General features: G+C 44.3%; 1 protein-coding gene across 1 annotated transcript in view; it reads right to left on the bottom strand.

The window, feature by feature from the left end:
* mastl (microtubule associated serine/threonine kinase-like) overlaps window positions 1-16,704 on the bottom strand; it is a 54,649-nt gene extending 37,945 nt beyond the window's left edge. Inside the window, 3 exon segments of the mRNA XM_055652008.1 lie at window positions 8,095-8,234; window positions 11,579-11,716; window positions 16,339-16,704. Coding sequence (XP_055507983.1) covers window positions 8,095-8,234; window positions 11,579-11,716; window positions 16,339-16,524 — 464 coding nt within the window. The 5' untranslated portion in view covers window positions 16,525-16,704.
* Window positions 16,705-17,226: the final 522 nt, after the last annotated feature.

Genomic DNA, 17,226 nt, shown 5'->3' with positions numbered 1-17,226 from the left:
GCTGGAAACCGCATAAGCACGTCAAAGCAAAACTGGCAAAGTCTATAGCAATATTGGGAAATTCAAGATGCATTCTGGACGACAAATCATTACATACTCTGTATAATACACTCATATTGCCATATCTGAGTTACTGTGTGGAGATATGGGGTAACTATCACAAAACCAACCAACAGCTGTTATGCACATTACAAAAAAGAGCAATAGGAATCATCAATAACGTTGGATATCTTGAACATACCAATTTATTATTCTTAAAGTCACATACACTGAAGTTCACCGATCTGGTTAAATTTAAGACTGCACAAATGATGTACAAAGCAAGAAATAGTTTACTTCCGGGAAACATACAAAAACTGTTTATGGAAAGACAGGATAGGTATAATTTGAGTTGTGAACTTAATTAAAAAAAACTCAATGTCAGAACAACTCTTAAAAGTATGTGCATAGCAATCCGCGGGGTGAATTTGTGGAATGGTTTGGAACAGGAGATAAAACCGAGCACAAACATAACACAGTTTAAAAAGATGCACAAAAACACTTTAAAAAAAAAAAAGGGTATTTGGATGAGGATAGGTGATTTTGAGTGGGATATTTGTTATACTGATTGTATTGGGAAGGGTGATGGGTTGTATATTTGACCAAGAGTTACTTTATAGTACATGAGGGTTTTTTCTTTTTATTTTTTATTTTTTCTCTCTCTTAGAAACATAGAAAATAGGTGCAGGAGTAGGCCAATCGGCCCTTCGAGCCTGCACCGCCATTCAATATGTTCATGGCTGATCATCCAACTCAGTATCCTGTACCTGCCTTTTCTCCATACCCCCTGATCCCTTTAGCCACAAGGGCTACATCTAACTCCCTCTTAAATATAGCCAATGAACTGGCCTCAACTACCTTCCGTGGCAGAGAATTCCAGAGATTCACCACTCTCTGTGTGAAAAAAGTTCTTCTCATCTCGGTTCTAAAGGATTTCCCCCTTATCCTTAAGCTGTGACCCCTTGTCCTGGACTTCCCCAACATCGGGAACAATCTTCCTGCATCTAGCCTGTCCAACCCCTTAAGAATTTTGTAAGTTTCTATAAGATCCCCTCTCAATCTTCTAAATTCTAGCGAGTACAAACCGAGTCTATCCAGTCTTTCTTCATATGAAAGTCCAGACATCCCAGGAATCAGTCTGGTGAACCTTCTCTGTACTCCCTCTATGGCAAGAATGTATTTCCTCAGATTAGGAGACCAAAACTGTACGCAATACTCCAGGTGTGGTCTCACCAAGACCCTGTACAATTGCAATAGAACCTCCCTGCTCCTATACTCAAATCCTTTTGCTATGAATGCTAACATACCATTCGCCTGCTTCACTGCCTGCTGCACCTGCATGCTATTTTTAATGACTGGTGTACCATGACACCCAGGTCTCATTGCATCTCCCCCTTTCCTAATCGGCCACCATTCAGATAATAATCTACTTTCCTGTTTTTGCCACCAAAGTGGATAACCTCACATTTATCCACATTATACTGCATCTGCCATGCATTTGCCCACTCACCCAGCCTATCCAAGTCACCTTGCAGCCTCCTAGCATCCTCCTCACAGCTAACATTGCCCCCAGCTTCGTGTCATCCGCAAACTTGGAGATGTTGCATTCAATTCCCTCGTCCAAATCATTAATATATATCGTAAATAGCTGGGGTCCCAGAACTGAGCCTTGCGGTACCCCACTAGTCACTGCCTGCCATTGTGAAAAGGACCCGTTCACTCCTACTCTTTGCTGCCTGTCTGCCAACCAGTTCTCTATCCACATCAATACTGAACCCCCAATACCGTGTGCTTTAATTTTGTATACTAATCTCTTATGTGGGACCTTGTCGAATGCCTTCTGAAAGTCCAGTTACACCACATCCACTCCCCCATCCACACTACTAGTTACATCCTCGAAAAATTCTATAAGATTCGTCAGACATGATTTACCTTTCATAAATCCATGCTGACTTTGTCCAATGATTTCACCACTTTCCAAATGTGCTGCTATTCCATTTTTAATAACTGATTCTAGCAGTTTCCCCACTACCGACGTTAGACTAACTGGTCCGTAATTCCCCGTTTTCTCTCTCCCTCCCTTTTTAAAAAGTGGGGTTACATTAGCTACCCTCCAATCCTCAGGAACTACTCCAGAATCTAAAGAGTTTTGAAAAATTATCACTAATGCATCCACTATTTCTGGGGCTACTTCCTTAAGCACTCTGGGATGCAGCCTATCTGGCCTTGGGGATTTATCGACCTTTAATCCATTCAATTTACGTAACACCACTTCCCGGATAACCTGGATTTCACTCAGTTCCTCCATCTCATTTGACCCCCGGTCCCCTGCTATTTCCGGCAGATTATTTATGTCTTCCTTAGTGAAGACAGAACCAAAGTAGTTATTCAATTGGCCTGCCATGTCCTTGTTCCCCATGATCAATTCACCCGTTTCTGACTGCAAGGGACCTACATTTGTTTTAACTAATCTTTTTCTCTTCACATATCTATAAAAGCTTTTGCAGTCAGTTTATGTTCCCTGTCAGTTTTCTTTCATAATCTATTTTCCCTTTCCTAATTAAGCCCTTTGTCCTCCTCTGCTGGTCTCTGAATTTCTCCCAGTCCTCTGGTAGGCTGCTTTTTCTGGCTAATTTGTACGCATCATCTTTTGTTTTGATACTATCCCTGATTTCCCTTGTTATCCACGGATGCACTACCTTCCCTGATTTATTTTTTTGCCAAACTGGGTTGAACAATTGTTGTAGTTCATCCATGCAGTCTTTAAATGCCTTCCATTGCATATCCACCGTCAACCCATTAAGAATCAATCGCCAGTCTATCTTGGCCAATTCACGTCTCATACCCTCAAAGTTACCTTTCTTTAAGTTCAGGACCCTTGTTTCTGAATTAACGATGTCACTCTCCATCCTAATGAACAACTCAACCATATTATGGTCACTCTTGCCCAAGGGGCCTCGCACAACAAGACTGCTAACTAACCCTTCCTCATAACTCAATACCCAGTCCAGAATAGCCTGCTCTCTCGTTGGTTCCTCTACATGTTGGGTTTAGAAAACCATCCCGCATACATTCCAAGAAATCCTCTTCCTCAGCACCCTTGCCAATTTCATTCACCCAATCTATATGTAGATTGAAGTCGCCCATTATAACTGTTTTACCTTTGTTGCATGCATTTCTAATTTCTGTTTGATGCCATCCCCAACTCCACTACTACTGTTAGGTGGCCTGTACACAACTCCCACTAGCGTTTTCTGCCCCTTAGTGTTTCGCAGCTCTACCCATATCGATTCCACATCCTCAAAGCTAATGTCCTTCCTTTCTATTGCGTTAATCTGCTCTCTAACCAGCAACGCTACCCCACCTCCTTTCCCTTTCTGTCTATCCCTCCTGAATATTGAATATCCCTGGATGTTCAGCTCCCAGCCTTGGTCACCCTGGAGCCATGTCTCCGTGATCCCAACTATATCATAGTCATTAATAGCCATCTGCACATTCAACTCATCCACTTTATTACGAATGCTCCTTGCATTGAGACACAAAGCCTTCAGGCTTGTTTTTACAACACTCTTACCCCTTATACTATTATGTTGAAAAGTGGCCCTTTTTGATTTTTGCCCTGGATTTGCCGGCCTGCCACTTTTACTTTTCACCTTGCTACCTATTGCTTCTACCCTCATTTCACACCCCTCTGTCTCTACGCTCACACATTTAAGAAACCCTTTCCCTTTAACTCCAACCTCCACTATCCCATTCGACACCCCACCCCCCTTATTCAGTTTAAACCCACCCCTGTAGCAGTGGCAAACCTGCCAGCCAGAATGCTGGTCCCACACCTGTTAAGATGCAATCCGTCCCTTTTGTACAGTTCCCCCTTACCCCAAAACAGATCCCAGTGATCTAAGATTCTAAATCCCTGCCCCGTGCAGCAGTTCCTCAGCCACACATTCATGTCCCGTATCTCCCTGTTCCTGCTCTCGCCAGCACGAGGAACTGGAAGCAAACCGGAGATAACAACCCTGGAGGTCCTGCTTCTCAGCATTTTTCCGAGCTCTCTAAAGTCACGCTGCAGAATATTCATCCCCTTCTTTCCGACATCGTTTGTGCCCACATGCACTACCACTTCTGGATGTTCACCTTCGCCCTTGAGGATTTTCTGCACTCTGTCCGTGACATCCTGGATCCTGGCACCAGGAAGGCAGCACACCATCCTCGCATCCCATCTGTTGCCGCAGAAACCCCTGTCCTTACCTCTCACGATGGAGTCTCCCACTACAATGGCGTTGCTTGCCTTAGGCCTTTTTGGTTTTGGCTCAACAGCTCTATTCGCATCGCAAGCTAGTCCGCCGCTCAGTGTAAACACGTCTTCTGTCCCAACAGCTTCTAAGTGGGTGAACCTGTTCACAAGAGGTACAACACCCGGGGACGTTGGCATTCCATGCTTCCCTCCCTTTCTCACTGTCTCCCACCTTCTCTCTTCCAGTACCTTAGGTGTAACAATCTTACTGTAGGAATTGTCGAAGAACGACTCTGTTTCTCGGACGAACCGGAGGTCATCCACTTGCTTCTCCAGTTCCCCAACACGGTCCTTCAGGAGCTCTACCTGGATGCACTTCTCGCATTTGTAGCAGCCAGAGGCACCAGCGGTGTCCTTGACCTCCCACATACTGCAAGCATCGCACTGAATCAGCTTGCCTGACATCTCCTTCTTTCGTCTCTAACTCTCAAGCGTATTGCGTGGTCTCCTCTCCTCAGCCTCCTCGAAGACTCTCGAGCCAAAGACTCACACTTTACTCACAGGGCACTTCCCTCACTAGGCCGCTCACTCACTGCCGCTCCCTAAGAGCAGTCTTGCTTAAATTGACTGATAAATTGCCCAATTTACCAACCAATTCCTCAGTTTTCAACTGCTTTCCCTGCACTGACTCACTTCTCTCCTCCCACTCGGGCTAGAGCCAATCAGTCTGATCTCTTGCTAATCTCCTCCTGCTGTTGCTCCCAAATCTACATCTTATTTTGTATGGCTTTGTAAATATTTGATTAGTGTATAAATGTAAATATTTGGTGTACATATAGCTGCTGGTGTACATATGGTGTACATATAGCTGCTAAATTTGTATAAGATAATTATAAGCAGTGGGAATTAATAAGGGGTGGGAATTAATAAGCTTTGGCTTCTTCCTGCTCCTTTTCAGACACATACGATTCATTTATTTATACATATTGTTTATGACACTTTATAAATATTCTTGTTTTGTATTTTTGTATGCTGTTACTTGCTTTTTATTTTTTATTCTGTTCAAAATAAAGAACTAAATAATTAAATACACAGACATGGAATTTGTGCAGTGGCCATACACGTAATGTGGGAATGTGCAACTGGAGCTAGGATACAAGGAAAAGGACTTGTTGGCTGGGTGGAGATGAAAGAGATTATAGAAAAGGCCTTGGGGACAAGCAGCCAATACTTCAGGCAAAGGTGATCAGTGAATGGAATATAATTTAGCAGATGAGTGGCAACTTTTGGAAAATCTATATCGGAGATGAATGTGGCAAAAAGGGAAGGCAATTAGGAGGCCATAAATAACTAGATCATGAGGATAAAATCATGATCAAGATAGATAATGCTATTGAGATGCAAACAAGCAGTCGGTGCAATGGAATGAATAAATGGTTGGAAATTTAGTTCAGTATAAAATTAGGACAATACAATGTCTGTTTAACTGAGGGATAGTGGGAATAAATACAAATGGGATCAGTGGTAAAAATATAAATTTTGCAGCAGGAGCCAAAGGCAATGATTTGTCTTCTTGATACTTAACTCGAGGAGATTGTGAAGCTGGCTACACTAAGGGGGTAAGCCCAAAGATCCTTTAGAGATTTCATTGATTCAATCAAGACATAGGGGAGTGATCAAGACGAGGTCCTGGGAAAAAAGAGAAAGGGTTAAAGAAACAGGAGGAAGATATCAAAATATTAATTGATCAGGAGTTTGCCTCTAGACAGTCCAGGTAGTTTAGACAGATAAACAGAACAAAATACAGCCCAACGTTAGTGATGAGCATAAAACTGCGATCTAATACCACAGAAAGAGATAAACTGCTTGCCTACATAGCCTACCACACTCAAGCCACAGAAGGCAAAGACTACATTAGTGAGTCAATGGACATTCTATGGGGAAATGCAAAAAGCAGCAGTAATAAAAATCAATCTGATGAACAAACATCAATCCGTGAAATGTTAATCAAAAAGAGCAAAAGAAATAAAGAACAAGATTTAAAAGCATTCAGAGCTGTAAATTCATTCTTAATCTTATGTTCAGCAATTCAGATCAAAGCCAAAGGATTCTGCACCAGGTCTTAATATTTTCAAGTTAAAAAGAGAAGAGCGAGCCATCTGGATTTCCAACTCCATCTCAATATCCAATTCCTGTTACAGCAAAAGGAATGACATTGGATAAGAAGTAGAAAGGATTAAATAAAACTTTGTGCTGAGCTTATTATTAAATAGTCTGACAGCATCTCACCATTTTGGCTTATGTCAGGTGAAAAGTTCATTCAGGCAGAGACTGTGTCCCAAAATGCAACAGAGTAATACAGATTGGAAACAGGCCCTTCAGCCCATGCAAACAAAACATGCCTCATCTACACGTCCCACCTGCCTGCATTTAGCTGTATCCCTCTAACCTTATGCTGTCCATGTACCAACAGAAGATAACCAAAAAGACAATAGAGGAAGAAAAGATGAGGTATGAAGGTAAGCCAGCCAAGAATATAAAGCAGGATAGTAAAAGCTTCTTTAGGAATGTGAAGAGGGAAAAATTAGTTAAGACCAAAGTTGGACCCTTGAAGACCGAAAAAGCTGGGTGGCAGTGTGAACTGTGAGGAAGATGCTATGAGAATGCAGGGTGACTTGGACAGGTTGGGGGAGTGGGCAGATGGGCAGATAAGTTTAATGCGGATAAATGTGAGGTTATCCACTTTGGTAGCAAAAACAGGAAGGCAGATTACTATCTAAATGGCGTCAAGTTGGGAAAAGGGGAAGTACAACGGGATATGGGGGTCCTTGTACATCAGTCTATGAAAGTAAGCATGCAGGTACAGCAGACAGTGAAGAAAGCGAATGGCATGTTGGCCTTTATAACAAGAGGAATTGAATATTGGAGCAAAGAGGTCCTTCTGCAGTTGTACAGAACCCAAGTGAGACCACACCTGGAGTATTGTATGCAGTTTTGGTCCCCTAATTTGAGGAAGGACATTCTTGCTATTGAGGGAGTGCAGCATAGGTTTACAAGATTAATTCCCGGGATGGCGGGACTGTCATATGCTGAGAGAATGGAGCAGCTGGGCTTGTACACACTGGAGTTTAGAAGGATGAGAGGGGATCTAATTGAAACATATAAGATTGTTAAGGGTTTGAACACGCTAGAGGCAGGAAACATGTTCCCGATGTTGGGGGAGTCCAGAACCAGGGGCCAGTTTAAGAATAAGGAATAGGCCATTTAGAATGGAGACGAGGTGAGTCAGTGGAATTCTCTGCCTCAGAGGGCGGTGAAGGCAGATTCTCTGAATGCTTTCAAGAGAGAGCTAGATAGGGCTCTTAAAAATAGCAGTCAGGGGATATGGGGAGAAGGCAGGAACGGGGTACTGATTGGGGGTGATCAGCCATGATCACATTGACTGGTGGTGCTATCTCGAAGGGCCGAATGGCCTACTCCTGCACCTATTTTCTATTGTCTGTTGTCTTACTTGTCCAAATACTTTTTAAAACGTTGTGATAGTACATGCCCCAACTAATTACTCTGGCAGCTCGTTCCCTATACCTATCACTCTTGTGTAAAAAAAGTTGCCCTTCGGGTTCCTATTAAATCTTTCCCCCTCACCTTCAACCAATATCCACTGGTTCTTGATTCCCCTACTCTGGATAAAAGACCTCTCAACCTCTATACTCATGTAATCATGTAACAGCACATCAACCCATTACAGAGAAGTGAAATAAGAAATGAAAATTTCAACATAGTCACACTTCATGAATGTCACTTCACTTTTACTGTACCTATGAATAATTCCATGTCTGTGCAAATAGTCCAATGCTACAGCAACCTCACAGATATATTTTACTGTCATGTCTTCATCAAAATAACCATAAATGTGAAGGAGAGACTTGACATCCCCACCAATAAGATACTCCATAACCTAGAGAGAAAGAAAAAGTTGAGTTATCTGGAAAGCATTTAACTTAGTGTATGTTTTGGAAACATTTAAATGAGGCTAGCAGTTAGTACAAAATCATTCAGATAACTTAAAAATATTTTAAATTAGCTCATCAGGCAGCAATTTCTGCCATTTCCCCACAAGATTCTTCTCCCAGTACAAATAAAATAAGTCTGCACTGACAGGACACTCCTCAACTCAGGACATTCTTGCTATTGAGGGAGTGCAGCATAGGTTCACATGGTTATTTCTGGGATGGCGGGACTGTCATATGCTGAGAGAATGGAGCGGTTGGGCTTGTATACTCTGGAATTTAGAAGGTTGATAGGGAATCTTATTGAAACATATAAGATTATTAAGGGTTTGGACACACTAGAGGCAGGAAACATGTTCCCGATGTTGGGGGAGTCCAGAACCAGGGGCCACAGTTTAAGAATAAGGGGTAAGCCGTTTAAAATAGAGTTGAGGAAACACTTTTTTCCACACAGAGAGTTGTTAATCTGTGGAATTCTCTGCCTCAGAGGGTGGTGGAGGCCAGTTCTCTGGATACTTTCAAGAGAGAGCTAGATAGGGCTCTTAAAAATAGTGGAGCTATGGGATATGGGGAGAAGGCAGGAACAGGGTACTGAATGTGGATGATCAGTCATGATCACATTGAATGGCGGTGCTGGCTCGAAGGGCCGAACGGCCTACTCCTGCACCCATTGTCTATAATGATAACAAATGACAGGACTCCCAGTGCAATGAGAGATTTGTTACATTGTTGTAAGGAGAGGGAGGGATGGGGGACAGGAGGAGAAATGTTATTTAAACATTGTGTTTAATGGGGGAGTGGGATGGGGAGAGCGAGTAGTGGGGAGAGCGAGTAGTGGGGAGAGTGAGGAGTGGGGAAGCGGGGAGATAGAGGGAGGGTAGGGAGGGGAGAGGGGTTATGGAAGGTAGGGGAAAGGAGACGGAGGGAGAAGTGATGGGGAGGGGAGTAGAGAGGAAAGAAGGGGGAGGGAGTGCTGGGGGATGAGGGGAAATGAACCGCGCCTGCGCAGTGGGGGGCTATGGGACAGTAGTGGAATATTGCGTTGAGGAATATTACTAAAACTCATCTTGTTTGTTTGTTTGTATGTATATATGGTTGTTTGTTCGTGAAACTCCGCAAAAACGGTGCAAGCAATTTATGGCCAACCTTGCTTACCATTTGCCAGTAGCACGTTTCGTTCGATTTGACAAAGTAATTTCCTTTAAAATCTTTAACTAAACGTCATATAGCGTCACTTGCCGGATCAGTCAGCCGCGCCTGCGCAGTTTGGGGGAGGCCAGTGAGCTGCGACACAACCGAAAACGGCGAGGGTGACGCAAAATGGCGCCGTCTCTCCGCGCGTACACAGTGCATCCAGTATCCGCACATGCGTAGTTGGGGACCGCCATTTTGACTCGCATCATAACGGGGATCTTAGGCGTCACAACAGGAACGGGCGAGTGGTGGAATATTGCATTGGGGAAGGGGATCCAACGGGACGGCGCTTGGTCTATTATCTCTATCTCACTAAAACTCTCATCTTATTTGTTTGTTTCGGAAACTCCGCAAAAACGGTACACGATAGCGCAACAATTTTTGGCCCACCTTACTCACCATTCGCCTGGGGTGTGCAGGTTTTGTTCAATTTTACAAAGTAATTTCTTTTTAAAACTTAACATTAACTTCAACTTCATACAGCGCCCCCCACTTGCCGGGTCTGTCTGCCGCGCCTTCGCAGTTGAGGGAGGCCCGCCAGCCATGTCACAATTGAAAATGACGCCATCTGACGTCTGCCTTGCTGAAGGTACACAATGACCTACTCCTCACCGTTGATTCCGGCGACTGTGCAATCCTGCTCCTACTTGACCTCAGTGCAGCATTTGATACTGTCGACCACACCATCCTAATTGACCGTCTCCGGTATCGGGTTGGTATTGATGGCATTGCCCTGAGCTGGTTCATCTCCTACCTCAAAGGTAGGAGTTTCTCGACTAACATAGGCAACTCATTCTCCTCCCCAGCTAATCTCTGCTGTGGAGTTCCACAAGGTTCCATCCTTGGCCCCAGTCTCTTCTCCCTGTATATGCTCCCCTTAGGCCAAGTCATTGAAAGGCACGGCATTTCCTTCCATTGCTACGCAGACGATACCCAACTCTATCTCCCTCTGAAGCCCAAAAACCAATCTAATCTGTTTAACCTTACTCACTGCCTCGAGGATATAAAGTGTTGGATGGTCCAGAACTTCCTCCAACTAAACGAGAGTAAGTCTGAGGTCATCCTTCTCGGCCCCTCGGACTCAATCAAAATGATAGCAGGCAGCCTTGGAAGCCTTACCCCACTACTCAAACCTCACGTAAAAAACTTTGGCGTGATATTTGACTCAGCACTGAAATTTGACAAACAAGTCAATGCCGTGGTAAAAGCTAGCTTCTTTCAGCTTCGGATGATAGCTAAAATAAAACAATTCCTCCAGTTTGATGACCTCGAAAAGATCATCCACACATTCATCTCCTCCCGCCTAGACTACTGCAACTCCCTTTACACGGGCATCAGCCAATCTTCCCTGTCCCGCCTGCAACTGGTCCAAAACGCCGCAGCGAGACTCTGACGGGCACCCGAAAAAGGGACCACATCACCCCGATCCTGGCCTCTCTCCACTGGCTCCCTGTGCGGTTCCGTATAAACTTCAAGATACTCCTCCATGTCTACAAAGCCCTCAATGGGCTTGCCCCCACCTCCATAAAAAGTCTTCTCACCCACCACTCCACCTCCAGGCCCCTCAGATCGGCCGACTTGGGGTTGCTGAATATCCCACGGTCTAGGCATAAGCTCAGGGGCGACCGCGCCGTTGCGGTTGCAGCCCCTAGGCTATGGAACAGCATCCCCTTTCCCATCAGAACTGCCCCCTCCATCTACTCTTTTAAGTCAAGACTAAAGACTTATCTATACTCCCAAGCCTTTCCTGACGTCCTCCGAGTGAGGGCTACATGTATATATGTATGTAGTCTGTTTTGTTGTGCTATTCTTATAACAAATGTAAAGCACTTTGGCCAACAAGAGTTGTTTTTTAAATGTGCTATATAAATAAATGTGACTTGACTTGATTGATCTCCCCGCATGTGTGCGGTGGGCCCAGTATCTGCACGTGCGCAGTTAGGGAAGGCTTGCCAGGCCCGCCGCAATTTTGACTAGCGTCACAACGCGAACGGGCGAGTGACATTAAAAAAAAAAAAACTCCTTGAAGCACTTAATATTAAAGGACGATATTTTTCACAAAGCAATATAATCAAACAGAAATACAAAAGATACTTACGAGATAAACGTTGTTGGTGGACTGAAGAGAGTAATACAAGTGGACAATAAAAGGGCTTTTACTGAGAGCTAGTGCAGCTCTCTCTGCCTGCAATTGGTGCACCATGTTTTTATGTATCAGATCAGCTTTCTTGACAACCTTGGGTGAAAAGAAATAAAAATAAATGTAAATTTTCTGTGATTTTTTTCTAATTGCATACAAAAAGGATTGTGAATTTGGTAAATATAATTCCCTACATTTTACATCAATGTATCTAGCTGCTTTTTTCCAGATTAAGCTATATTATACACTAAATACTTTGGCTAACAAATACATTTATTTCCCTCAACTTAAAACAAATCTAATAATGATCAATGGGAAAAATATTATTCTGAAACAGAATATTTATGTTTGCAATTCCAGAGAAATAATGCTCAAGTCATGTAGTACATTTGATATACAAGCAACTGTTTCGCTGGACATACACTGCCCTCCATAATGTTTGGGACAAAGACCCATCATTTATTTATTTGCCTCTGTACTCCACAATTTGAGATTTGTAACAGGGGGAAAAAAAAAAAAGAAAAAAAAAAAATCACACATGGTTAATGTGCACATTGTCAGATTTTAATAAAGGTCATTTTTATACATTTTGGTTTATACATAGTCCACCCATTACAGGGGACCATGTTTAGGCACAGCAATGTCATGTAAATGAAAGAAGTCATGTTTAGTATTTTCTTACATATCCTTTGCATGCAATGAATGCTTCAAATCTGTGATTCATGGACATCACCAGTTGCTGGGTGTCTTCTCTGGTGATGCTCTGCCAGGCCTGTATTGCAGCCATCTTTAGCTTATGCTTGTTATGGGGGCTAGTCCACTTCAATGTTCTCTTCAGCATATAAAAGGCATGCTCAGTTGGGTTCAGATCGGGTGATTGACTTGGCTACTCAAGAATTGACACTTTTTTAGCTTTGGAAAAACTCCATTGTTGCTTTAGCAGTATGTTTTGGATCATTGCCGTCTGTTAAACACGCTTTTTTAAAAGTTTTTTTAGTTAGTCCCGTCTCGTCCGTTTGGAGAAATTGACTTTTTAATGTGGGGGGTAGGGGGCAATTTTATTTCTAGGTCCCTACCTGGTCGGTGAGGCAGCTTTTTCTCCGGGCTGCCCGTCGACCCGTCCTCGCGGCCTACCAGCGGGCTTGGAGCGCAGTTTCCTGGCGGGGACCGCCCAGCACCTCGGCGGCGGCACAGCGCTGGAGCGCTATCGTGGAGTGGAGCGGGCGATGCCTTGCCCAGGTCGCCGCGCTGGATCGACGCGCTGGAGCTCCGGTGAGCTGTGACCGCCATGTTCAATACCTCCAGGCTGCAGGTCTGCGAAGCGGAGCGGGCAGCGCCGATTTCAACATCAGGAGCCTGGGAGCTCCATACCGGCGCGGCCTTGTCGACTCCGGAAGCCGCGGTCTACAGCTTGGAAGCGGCCGTTCCACGTGGCCCAGCCGCTGAGAGGACTCTTCCGACGCCGGGGCAAGATCACCCGGTGAGAACGGCCAGGAACATCGGGCCTCCGTAGAGGCAACTGCGGTGGCAGGCCTGACTTTGGGTGAACTTGGGGTTGGGGACTTGACATTGTGCCTTCCCCCACATTGGTAACATTTGTGGGGGTTGATTTTCTGTCTCTACGTAATCCTGTTAGTCTTTGTCCAAGATGGCTGCCGTGAAGGAAGAATGGACGCTGGCGCGCTTTGGCTGCCGCTGCTCTCTCTTCACATTGTGTTTTTGATTTTCTGTTTTTGGACTGAATTCTGTTTTTAGTTTGTGTCTTTGTTATGTCTTTATTATTTATTTTACTCTGATTATCCTGTTAATCTATGTAAGGTGTCCTTGAGATGTCTGAAAGGCGCCCAACAAATAAGATTTATTATTATTATTATTGCCTAACTGTAAAATGTCCGCCATCCAATGAGTTTTGAGGCATTTGTTTGAATTTGTGCAGATAGGATATGTCTATACACTTCATAATTCATGATGCTACTACCATCAGCAGTTATATCAATGAAGATAAGTGAGCCAGTACCTTAAGCAGGCATACATGCCCAGGCCATGAGATCCCCACCACCGTGTTTCACAGATGAGGTGGTATGTTTTGGATCTTGGGAATTATCCACTTTAAAGAGGAGGTGCTGGTGGTGGTCTTAAAGTGTAGAATTGTCACATGTACCTAGGTAGTATAAACAGCTGTGTTTAGTATTATCCAATCAGATCCCATAACACTGTACATAAATACGATCAAATCAAGCTAAAGGACAATAGGTCGAGCAAAGGGAAAGGTACAGTGCAGAATAAGGTTCCCTGCTTTGTAGCACATCAGTTCCACAGACAAAGTTCAATGTCCACAATAGGTTAAACCCTATGAAGCCTGATAACAGTGGAAGAAGCTGTTCCAGAGGCTGGTCATGTGTGCTTTCAAGCTTTTGTATCTTCTGCTTGACGGGAGCAGTGAGGATGAGGAATACCGAGGTATTAAAGTAAATGCATTCTTGGGGCCTGATTGAGTATATCCTAGGACATTGTGGGAAATTAGGGAAGAAATTGCAGAGGCCCTGACAGTGACATTTGTATCATCAGTGAACCCAACATCAGTGATGGGCAAGTCGCTGGAGGAGATTCTGAGGGACAAAATCTACATCTTGGGCGGCACAGCAATAGAGTTGCTGCTTTACAGCGCTTGCAGTGTTGGGAGACCTGGGTTCTATCCCGACTACGAGTGCTGTCTGCACGGAGTTTGTACGTTCTCCCCGTGACTGCGTGGGTTTTCTCTGAGATTTTCAGTTGATATAAGTGTAAAATGGCCCTAATGTGTGTAGGATAGTGTTAATGTGCGGGAATCGCTGGTCAGTGCGGACCCAGTGGGCCGAATGGCCTGTTCTCTAAATTACAGTATTTACAAGGGCAAGGACTGATTAGGGATAGTCAGCGTGCCTTATGCGTGCAAAATCCTGTTTCATAAATTTGATTCAATTTTTTGAAGAGGATTAATGAGGGCAAGGTAATAAACATTAACTTCAGCAAGTTCTCTGGCAAGGTCCCACATAGTCAGCTGGTCTGGAAGGCTAGATCAGATGTAATCCAGGGATCAGGCAGAAGGAGTAATAAGATGATGGTGGAGGGTTGTCATTCAAATTGGATGCTTGTGACCAGTGGTGACCACAGGGATCGGTACAAGGTCCACTATTGTGTTTCATTTAATGATTAATCATTTAGAAGACATTGGTGTTAATGTGTTAGTACATGGTTAGCGAGGGGACACCTAAATTGACGGTGTAGCAAAGAGTTTATCTAAGATTACAACAGGATTCAGATGAATTGGTGAAATAGAGTGTTGTAGGGGAGACCCATTGATGGAGGTAGATCCCTGAAAGTTGTGATACTGCTGGACAGTACAGTGAAGGTGTTTGACATGCTTGACTTCATTAGTCATATCATTTATTACAGGGATTGGGAGGTCATATTACAACTGTATGTCATTGGTGAGACCACACAGGTCTCACAGCTATAGGAAGGATGTTATTAATCCAGAAAGTAAGCCAAAAAATTCATGAGGATGTTACCAGGACTGGAGAGAGTTTGAATTATTAGAGACCGAATACACTTTGGCACTTTTCAACTGGGCCGTAGGAAGCAAAAGGGAGACCTTATAGAGGCTTATAAAACCATATGGGGCATAGGCAAGATGGACGGTCACAGTTTCCCAGAGTAGGGGAGTCTAAAACTAGAGGGTATAGGTTTAAAGCGAGAGGAGAATAATTTAAAGGAAACCCGAGGGCTAAGTTTTTTCCCCATATAGTGTGTGATGGTATATGGACTAAGGTGCTAGAAGTGTTGTGGCTGGTACCAAATACAATGTAGAAAATGCATTTAGAAAACGACATAGATAGGAAATGTTTAGAGGGATATAGGGAGGTTGCATGGCAGTCGTGTCACGACCCATGACCTGTACTGTTACCACACCGTTAATTTGCATCAAAATCTATTTGGTATGGGCAAGCTGAGCCAAAGGACCTGTATCCTTGCTGTAATACTCTATTAATCTAATCTCTTCCCTTTTACAAGTGCCAATCTCAAACCGTTTTTAACTATTTTGAGCCTTATCCAGCTTGACTTTTCCAATCAAGATTTTATTTTTACAACCGACATAGTGGAATAGAGTTTTGTCATAATCCCCTTCCATCGATCTGCATTGTTTTTAAATTACTCAAAAGTAATTGAAGTAATTTCAATGCATGAAATCAAACTGTAAATTGTGCACCTGATGACCCAACAAAGAACCTTTGAAGAAGCATTTGTTTCTAAGAAAAATTAAACCATTCCAACACATTTGTCCCAATACCATGAAGCATGCTCATGTCATAAGTCTCTCTTATAGTCTAAAGATAGGCACAAAATGCTGGTGTAACTCAACGGGACAGCCAGCATCTCTAGCCAGACGTTTCGTGACGAGACCCTTCTTCAGAGTCTCTATGTACTAAACACCATAAGCAAAAGCTGGAGCAACAGCTCTGGCACCATTAGTGAAGGGAAATGACAGAGGCCGGGTCTCGGTTGTAGTTCGTTTTGTTTTTTTCGCATCTGCGGTCACTCGTGCCTCCACCCAATAACATAACCCGGTGTAAAACTAAACATTGGCGCAACTCAACGGGCCAGGCAGCATCCGTGGAAAGAAATGGGCAAACAACGTAAACTGGCTCCTTCAGTCTGCCACCGAATCGAGTACTTGCCTTGACAGCATACATCTTATGCTCGCCCTGTTTTTTGCGAGCCAGGTACACTTTACCGAACGCCCCACGGCTGATGGGTTTGATGATAAGGAAGTCCTCGATGCTGGGGGCGCTCGGCACCTTCACCGACTTCACGTCCCGATACGAGACGGCGGCCGGGGCTTGGCCGTCACTTGGAACCTCCATCTCTCAACCGGATCCGCCGCAGCGGGAGACACGGCGCTTGGACAGCCCCGACCAAAGATGCTGGAGGAGCTTTAGCCCCGACAACCGACAACCGCTCCTGGCGCTTGGACAGCCCCGACCAAAGATGCTGGAGGAGCTTTAGCCCCGACAACCAACACCCGCTCCTGGCGCGCGAACAGCCCCGACAGCCCCGACCAAAGATGCTGGAGGAGCTTTAACCCCGACACCCGACAACCGCTCCTGGCGCGCGCGCCGCTTTTCAAATCTGGTTCAAAAACTCAGCTGGGGTCCTTCGACAAACGGTCATTTGATTCACTCAGGGCAGCACTCAGGTTATAAAATTATAGATCTTCCAGCCCGACAGAAGATATCGGGCTGGATTTTAGATACTGAATCTGAATTTTTTAAATTGCAATTCAAGAATGGTTCTTGTTAATTTTTAAATCAGTTTTTTTGTTTAAACTGTCGGTGTTTTAGTGAAAAGTGTGACCAGGCACGGCTGAAGCTGCCCTCGTGGGTCCTGGAGCGGGGGCGGGAGTCGCTGATAGAGGAGCAGGATAGACCACGCCTACGGAATCCAATGGACTGACGTGTAGTACACAACGGAGCGTGACTTCCGCCATTTCAGTAAACCCGACCCGATCGGTGTTCAAGAAGGAACTGCAGATGCTGGAAGATCGAAGGTACACAAAAATGCTGGAG

The sequence above is a fragment of the Leucoraja erinacea genome, chromosome 2, assembly GCF_028641065.1.
Source record: "Leucoraja erinacea ecotype New England chromosome 2, Leri_hhj_1, whole genome shotgun sequence".
Classification (NCBI taxonomy): Eukaryota; Metazoa; Chordata; class Chondrichthyes; order Rajiformes; family Rajidae; genus Leucoraja; species Leucoraja erinaceus.
This window is presented reverse-complemented; position numbering and strand designations above follow the sequence as displayed.